The 8,915-nt window shown below is 44.0% G+C and overlaps 1 protein-coding gene across 1 annotated transcript; it reads right to left on the reverse strand.

Moving 5' to 3' along the window:
* Window positions 1–982: 982 nt before the first annotated feature.
* taf5l (TAF5-like RNA polymerase II, p300/CBP-associated factor (PCAF)-associated factor) lies at window positions 983–8,694 on the reverse strand. The gene is made up of 5 exons (XM_034188616.1): window positions 8,517–8,694; window positions 5,989–6,130; window positions 5,321–5,425; window positions 3,172–3,932; window positions 983–2,984 (listed from the first exon to the last, which is right to left on the reverse strand). Exons 2-5 carry the CDS (start codon window positions 6,125–6,127, stop codon window positions 2,190–2,192), a joined length of 1,800 nt encoding a protein of 599 aa, XP_034044507.1. The 5' UTR covers window positions 6,128–6,130; window positions 8,517–8,694; the 3' UTR covers window positions 983–2,189.
* Window positions 8,695–8,915: the final 221 nt, after the last annotated feature.

The raw sequence follows: 8,915 nt of genomic DNA on the forward strand, positions 1-8,915 counted from the left end.
GCAGTGACCCGGGTTTTGCATATAACTGTGTAGTTGGAAGCAGAAGGGCTCTGGAAGACACGAGGCTGAAGTTTAACAGGATTTAATAAAAAACAGGATTTTAGAGGTTAGCTAACAGGGATGGTTACTGAAGTAAAAGCTAAAAAATAGGATAAGTGAGAGCCAAAGATGGAGAAATAATCCACAGAGTGGAGTCTGGATGGAGTTTAGTGGGGAGACAGACATTGATGTATGAGGGAGGGACATGTGGGACAGGGACGTGGACAGTGAAGGGAGCGCAAGGAGCCAGATGTGTCAGAAATGAGAACACTGAGATGGAGGAGTGGAGTTACAGATTGAATAAAGAAAAAAAAAAAAAAAACCTCAAAGCCAGATTTTTTTTTTTTTTTTTTCCAAAATACCACTTTAATACTTGTTTAAACTTTGACACTGTGAGTTCCTGCGTATGTCACAACGATCAGTTTTCATTCAGTCTTTGGCCAACAGGATTACCCAGTCTGGTACATCTGGTTCAGCGACAAGACAAATCAAATTACTCAATCCTACTTTAAAAAAAAAAAAAAAAAAACACACAGAAGGAGGATATGTGGATATTTTTCTGATGAACATAAAGAACTTTAAAGAAAACAGAAACACTCAAAAACTATCCAGCGAGAACAAATCTGTCGAAGCTCTTTTACATCAATAGATGATGTTAAAAGTAACATATTACAAAAAAATACATCTTTTAAGCATTGCACAATTAACAAATTAGTGTGAAAAATACAACCTTTACCCCCCCCCCCCCAAAAAAAAAACATGTCACTAGCCCTCTAAAACAGAGGTCTCAAACCAGTTCCAGAAAGGGCTGAGAGGGTGCAGGTTTTATGTCCAACCACCTACTTCAGCAGGTGATTTCACTGATTAACATCACTTTGAGCAGGTGAAATCAGTTAATCAGTGAAATCACCTGCTGAAGTAGGTGGTTGGACATAAAACCTGCACCCTCTCAGCCCTTTCTGGAACTGGTTTGAGACCTCTGTTTTAGAGGGCTAGTGACATGTTCTTATTCAAATACCACAAAAGAGCCAAACAGAAACAAACACTCACAAACCAAGAGACAGTGTGGAAACAATATACCAGACATCTGAGCAACATTCCAACTTTTCCCTGAACAGGAAAACAAAACTATCTTCCAAAACAGATCTTGAAAATCAAACTGACTCCAAACAGAAAATGCAATGAAAAATGATGGAGCAATACTCCACCTACACCAGCGTCAAAGCACCGAACAAACATAACATCCTCACTTTTATGCGTTTTTTTTTTTTTTTCTTCTTCTTCTTTCATGCATGCACTGAACTTGATTCACATTATTTCTTCCATGGATGTGCACAAGACAACAGTGATAAATGGATCACAAAGATGAGGATAAATGCTGAACTTGTCCGGCACAATCCTTGTGAAACACGACCGTTCCTGTTGTCACACCTCCGGGTGCAGGCTGTTGAAAGACATGACTAGAAGGGGGCGTTTCTGCTCCATTTCCACTGTGAACTAAAGACCCGCGGGACGCCACTGCTGCAACGGTGTCCGAGTGCAGCCAGCGTGAACTGCCATAACCACCACATGAGGAGGTCGCTTACAAACAAAACAAAAACAGCTGCTTAAGTAACGCAAATGCCCAAGATCAGTAATCGGACAAAGAGGAGGAAGTAACCCCCCCCAAATACTTGAGAATTAGTTTTTTGATAAACATGCTGAGGGGGGGAAAAAAACAAAAAAAAAACAAAAACAAAACAAACAAATAGCCAAAATATTTTGGTAAGAGACAGAGGAGGTTAAAAATCCCCAGACTTTCTTCTTCTTGAATTCCTGGGCAAATTTCACAAAGAACTCTGCATTACAGCGCCACCTGATGTGCAGCTACAGTGACAGAATAGAAGCAGTGCAGACACCTGAACATACGGACGGTTCGTTACACAGCCAGCAAATAATACCTCAGTTACAGGAAGCAAATTAAAAATCATTCAACCAGCAGGTGGCGACCTTCAGTTTAGTTTGCAAAATGACCTTTTCTTCTCTGATCGAACCTCTTCGGTATAAAATGTGCTTCTGAACGGTGACATACCTCAAAAAAAAAAAAAAAAAAATCCAGACATCTTCAAGTATTTCCTGAACACACACACGCACACACACACACACACACACTATTCGGCTTTCTCCTGTGCGGTTCCAGTCACCAGCAGCAGGTTGCAGGCCATAAACTGGACGTTCAGCACATTACTGGTGTTCCCGCTGTACAGACCCACGAGCTCACTGGACGAGCCGTCCGCTGTCATTCCGCTGTGAGAGTTCCGAATGTCCCAAACTCTCACCGAGTTGTCCATAGACGACGACGCTACCAAGCTGCTGTCTGGACTGAAGGACAGGCTGGTAACGCTGTCTGTGTGTCCTCGCAGATCTCTGAACAAAGTTCCCGAGGCTAAGTCCCAGAGCTTCAGCCTCTGGTCTTCGCCAGCAGATGCCAAGTACTTCCCATTAGGTGAGAAAGCTAGCGACAGGACTGGACCACGGTGGCCAGTGAAGAGGCGGACAGATGTCCCCTGCTGTGTGCTCCACAGTCGGACAGTCTTGTCTGTGGAGCCGGTTGCCAAGTAGTTCGAGTTGGGGTGGAACTTGACGCAATCCACGTCAGCCAGGTGGCCGGTGTAAAGCCGCAGAGGGTAGGTGCGGGAGAACGTCCAGAGGCGGGCAGTGCGGTCGTGGGAGCAGCTGGCGAAGTAGAGGCTGCAGGGGCTGACGTCCACGTCCCACACCGGGTAGGTGTGGCCTCGATACAGCACCGTGTTGGTGAAACTGCCCAAGTCCCAGTAGCGGATGGTCGTGTCCTCGGAGCAGGACAGGAGCCCAGAACTGTCTGTCAGGAAGGCGGTGCGAAACACCGGGCCGCTGTGGCCACGGAGCGTCTTTATTTCACTGCCGGCGCCGTCCTCCTCGTCCACCTGTAGGGTGGGGAGCAAAAAACAAACAAGAAGATAACAATGTTTGAGTCTCATCACAATTTCTACAGTCACACAAAATTACCAAAGTGAGTAAGTCATAGTTTTGCTTCATAAATGACTAAAATAAATATTCTATTATTAATTAATCACGTTAGAAAAACCATCGTCACGCCTTTGGTTTACTCGCCTCTTGCTCCAGGACATCACATGCCAGGTGGATGTGAGACACGTCGGCCTGATGCGGTTTGGCTTTCAGCTTGCGGGCTCGGAGGCTCCACAGCTTCACCGCGGAGCTGTCGAAGCCAGCGGCGAGCAGCCTGCTGTCGGCCGACACCTCAGCAGTGTTCAGCAGCTGCTCCGTGTGCTGGAAGGCGTAGAAACACACCGTGGTGAGCGAGGGCGGCCCGTCCCGGACTTTCTTAATGCAGTCCTGCAGCGCCTCCAGGGCCGCCTCGCTCTGGGGGATCCCAGCGGGAACCTCTACCCCCTCCCCAGCCTCTGCCCCGTCCACTCCTGCCCAGGTGGAGGCGGAGTTTGGAGCGGCGGTCACTCCACTGGCTGCTCCGTACAGCTGGTAGTCAGTGCGCTTTGAGACGGAGATTTCCACCTGCAGGTGAGTGCTGAGAGCCCTGCAGAGGGCGCTGTTGTCGTCGCTCTGCAGGTAGCGCAGCAGGTAGCTGTAGGCCGGCTCAGTCAGGTGAACCACATACTTGTGCTCCAGGAAGGCGCTCAGTTTGGGGTTAGTAGTGACGTCCTGCACAGTGAGAACATGGCGGAGCTGCTCCACAGTGATGCGCTGCTCACTGTCCTGAAGAAAGGTGCCATGGAAACGGCTGTAGAAACCATCTACTGCCCCCTTCAGGCCACAGCGCACCATGTCCAGGTAGAGGTAGACAAAGAGTGGATAAAGGATGCTGCTCACCTCTTTAGCCCAGGGAATCTCAGTTTCTAACATGGAATAAATAAAAACATTTTTAACAAAAGGTATTAGCATACTACGCTAAGGTCGTACATTCTATCAGGAATGAGCCTCATCGTCACGTTACTTTTGGAGGGGAACGTATTCGAAATTACCGCCCAAAAACTACATTCAGAAAATAAGTCAACATCAAATGATGGTGGTTCTTCAAAAACAGGAATAAAAAGAGATTTTGGAATCACTAAGAACTTAATGTTTGACATCACGACACCTGTTTGTCTGTCTGTTACTCAGCAGAGCATCTACTATGTCTTCAGGAGTATAAATTGCACCAGAGTACAAGACACACCTTTATTCTATATGTGTAACTCACTTTTTAACACAATGGGTTCCTGGGGGTGAGTTTAACAACAGAGAGGAGTTCATAGTAGCACAAGTGCAAACACAGCCTGTGCTATTATCTAACCTAAGGACTTATAGTTCCAAAAATAAGTAAGATGGGCAAATAATGTGTGATGGACAAAACACTGTTATTTGATACAGTTTTGACAAAACTGTCAGATCAACACGGATTACTGGCCCACAGTGTTGGACACACTACAACGTGAGTCCATTAGATTTTTATTTTTTTTTAAATCAGCTCTTCAATTTGGGATTTCAGTGCATTGCAGTCATGTACATTTTATTACCATTTATTTAATCATTTCCTCTGCTAATCAACAGATGGTGGTTATGTGAAGAACCCTGTTGGTTTGTAATTTTTAGATAACATATATAAAAGGTAAAGGATGGCTTTCAAAATTAACAATTTGTTAATCAGTGAATAAGTATTTTCTGTGGTATTCCAGACTTCACAAAAATTGTTACCCCATTTATTCACAGGTGAAATTTCTTGAGAGATTAACGTGTGGGAGATGCCAGTGCCCCCTGCCTGTGGAAAGTGTTATTAACTCATAAGAGTATGAAATTATATACCGTACATATAATTATAGTGTCTCCATTTTTTTTTTTTTCATGTGCATGAATTATTATGTTTTTGACTGTGACCTACTTTTAACTAGGTCATAGAGGTCACAAGGGTCACACAGCACTCCCAGCTGAACTAGTCCAAGGTTTTGGTCCAGAGAGCATGTGTTTGATTAGAAAGCAGTATCTGGACACACTGATGAGTTATTGTGGCAAGAAAGGGTGTGACACATGTATGGACACACACAATCCATTTTAACGTCCCCCTTCACACACACCAACCAGAAGTCATACAGTAACATATGGTGAATGTTTCCATTAAAAACAGCGACAGCAAGAATAAAGGCTATAACAGGTTGAGTGAAAACCACACAGCTACTGCAGCAGTCCACATAGCTGTGTAAGAACATCTTTAGCTATGCAAGGAACTACAGGAATGTGGAAGCGGTACCTGACAGAAAGGAGCGCAGCTTGGAGTACTGGTTCTCATACTGCTGAGGATCACACTGACAGGGGGCAGCAGAGACGACGTTGGCACAGCCCGACTCTGTCTGCACTGCTCAGAGAAAACAAACGCAGAGTCAAGAGTCATGACTATATAGTTGTCTTAATGCACCCCAATTTAAAATGACAACCAGTCTGATGGATTTAAAGAGGCCACATCAATGCTTTCAGGTCAAGCAAGTGTTTTAAAAACGTAAGGCTTGTAAACAACCAGACAGAAGTCATCCATCAAATCAAAACTATTTCAGGCATTTAATGAATCACTTTCTGTGGTTGCGCACCACGCCCCCCTTCTGTCCAAAAGGAGAGGCATCTCTTTGTGTGTCTACAACCGATCATGTGGGTGTGTCTCACAAACCAGAACCAGACATCAATGCCATGTCGTTATCAGACTTTGCTCATAGCAGGATGGTTCCTCATAGAACTGTGGGACTTTTACATTATTTAACAAAAAGCCAAACACATTATGCAGCACTAAATAGGAGATAAAATCCTAATGCTGCACAATATGACCCACGGTGGTAATAAAGCATGGGAAGTGGTATTGTGCATCCCAATGAGCAACATAAATACATTCTAACACATACAAACTGAGCCATTATGTTGAGTCCTTACCCGTGAGGCTGGCAGCCATCTCCTCGACCGACTGGAAGAGCCTTGCTCCTTTCAGACCCCCGTCAGTGTCCACATACTGCCGCCGCTTCAGGTACTGAGCCACCGCATACTGGATCTGCTCAGTGCGAACCCGCTTCATATCCTGCAACCCCAAAACCACACCTTACGCTGCCGTGTAAAGCACTTTGAGCTACATTTAATGTATAAAAAAATGTTATTCCAATAAAGTTTATCATTACTTTAAAAGTGTGACCTTGATTAATTGAGGATTTTCAAGCAAAACATTAAACATTATCCAATTTCTGAGGAGTCACAAAGATGCTATGGAGAAGAAAAACTGTTGGTGTTGCACTCTTAGAGAAAGGCTCAATTTATACTCAACAAAAATATAAACGCAACACTTTTGGTTTTGCTCCCATTTTGTATGAGATTAACTCAACGATCTAAAACTTTTTCCACATACACAATATCACCATTTCCCTCAAATATTGTTCACAAACCAGTCTAAATCTGTGATAGTGAGCACTTCTCCTTTGCTGAGATAATCCATCCCACCTCACAGGTGTGTCATATCAAGATGCTGATTAGACACCATGATTAGTGCACAGGTGTGCCTCAGACTGTCCACAATAAAAGGCCACTCTGAAAGGTGCAGTTTTGTTTTATTGGGGGGGATACCAGTCAGTATCTGGTGTGACCACCATTTGCCTCATGCAGTGCAACACATCTCCTTCGCATCATCCGTGAAGAGAACACCTCTCCAACATGCCAAACACAAGCGAATGTGAGCATTTGCCCACTCAAATCGGTTACGACGACGAACTGGAGTCAGGTGGAGACCCCGATGAGGACGATGAGCATGCAGATGAGCTTCCCTGAGACAGTTTCTGACAGTTTGTGCAGAAATTCTTTGGTTATGCAAACCGATTGTTCCAGCAGCTGTCCGAGTGGCTGGTCTCAGATGATCTTGGAGGTGAACATGCTGGATGTGGAGGTCCTGGGCTGGTGTGGTTACACGTGGTCTGCGGTTGTGAGGCTGGTTGGATGTACTGCCAAATTCTCTGAAACACCTTTGGAGACGGCTTATGGTAGAGAAATGAACATTCAATACACGAGCAACAGTTCTGGTTGACATTCCTGCTGTCAGCATGCCAATTGCACGCTCCTTCAAATCTTGCGATATCTGTGGCATTGTGCTGTGTGATAAAACTGCACCTTTCAGAGTGGCCTTTTATTGTGGGCAGTCTAAGGCACACCTGTGCACTAATCATGGTGTCTAATCAGCATATTGGTATGGCACACCTGTGAGGTGGGATGGATTATCTCAACAAAGGAGAAGTGCTCACTATCACAGATTTAGACTGGTTTGTGAACAATATTTGAGAGAAATGGTAATATTGTATATGTGGAAAAAGTTTTAGATCTTTGAGTTCATCTCATACAAAATGGGAGCAAAACCAAAAGTGTTGCGTTTATATTTTTGTTGAGTATATTTTATGAACTCCCCTGGATGGTACAGCAGTCTAGCTCAGTTTACTTCCTGAGCCAAGGCTGCGACATGAGCGACACAGGCAGCTGGACTTTAATGTCGGGCTATATATTTGTTGTCCACCTCCGATCCCGTATCTGCTCTGCAGTATCTGGAAGCTTTTAGTGTGAAAAATCTTTAAGACTGCAGAGGATATCCAGTGTTTTCTTACATTTCTACCAGACTCATTTATCAGAGATGGGCGATACCAGGAATTCTGGCATTGATCCGATACCAAGTAAATACAGGCCCAGTATCGCCGATAGACACCTTTTCATATTTAAGCTTCATAGATCCAAAAGACCTAGGACAGAATTTCGCCAAACATTGTACATGACAACAAAATACTTTATTATCATAATCAACATTTTTGTTTAAAAAATATCACTCAACACAACTTAAAACAAAGTCTCCTGAGGTAGAGGGCTGACAACCACAATGCAAGGGTGCGCTGCTCCGTGTTGTGTGACACAGCATAGCGCTGCTCTTACAGACAGAGAGTAGACTTTGATTAATCTGTGTGCACAGCAGTCAGTGCATGCTGGAGAGAAAAAAAGCTTGAGTATCGATCTTTTTACACAAGGATCGTTCAATATCAATACCAGCGTTGGTATCGATATTAGGATTGATCCACCCACCTCTATCATTTATAGACAGTCCAGATGTGCACTGATTATTATTTTGAGTTGTTTTTGTACTCAGTGGCTGCTTCAGGGCTCCACAGACGTCAGCTTAGTCGTGGAAATAATTATTTGCACATTCACTGTGCAAACGAAATAATTGAAACAAGAAGGTGATTTATGTGATCAAAGCTAACTGTAGCTCCCTGCTGTGCAGCGGCTAACAGGGGGCCAAAAAAAAAAAAAAAAACCGAACCTGGACGCCTGAGAGAATCGGTTCTACGATTAAAACCGGTTTATATGTCATGTTTCGGGGGTAGCTAACACTGAGCTAAGCGCTAACAGAGTGGGAACTTTTAGCGGGCTTCATCAGTACTCACTGCATAACGTACAGCTCCTCACAGCACTGAGTCACTCCGTACAAACTGACCACGTTTACAAAGAACTCAGCTTCTGTGTGAAAACACGCCGCTGTCTTCACCGTTTACCTCCGCTCGTTAAACGGTGCTAACACACGCTAGTTCACCGTCTCCATCTTCGATCGCTGCAGTGATCGTCACTCTGCTGCTTCTGCCTGTCGTCAATACTCGATCGTTAAAAACTATCAATCGGCGATCTACAGCTTTAGAGAGAGAGAAAAAAAATCAAATTTCAATTTCGGAATTCTAATTTTTTTTCCCTGCTGAATTTATGAAATTCTGTTTTTATGTTTTTATCAAATTCTCTTTTCTTGATTTTATTTGTTTTGATTTTGTTTTTGGTTTTCTAAATGTGTTTTT

Source organism: Thalassophryne amazonica, chromosome 15, assembly GCF_902500255.1.
Source record: "Thalassophryne amazonica chromosome 15, fThaAma1.1, whole genome shotgun sequence".
Classification (NCBI taxonomy): domain Eukaryota; kingdom Metazoa; phylum Chordata; class Actinopteri; order Batrachoidiformes; family Batrachoididae; genus Thalassophryne; species Thalassophryne amazonica.

Excerpts from the sequence above, each read along its gene's own strand:
- taf5l (XM_034188616.1), bottom strand. The coding sequence starts at position 6,127 with ATGAAGCGGGTTCGCACTGAGCAGATCCAGTATGCGGTGGCTCAGTAC. Across the intron at positions 3,933-5,320 it reads GCTGCGCTCCTTTCTGTCAG|AAACTGAGATTCCCTGGGCT; the intron begins GTACCGCTTCCA and ends ATTCCATGTTAG. Across the intron at positions 2,985-3,171 it reads GTGATGTCCTGGAGCAAGAG|GTGGACGAGGAGGACGGCGC; the intron begins GCGAGTAAACCA and ends CCCACCCTACAG.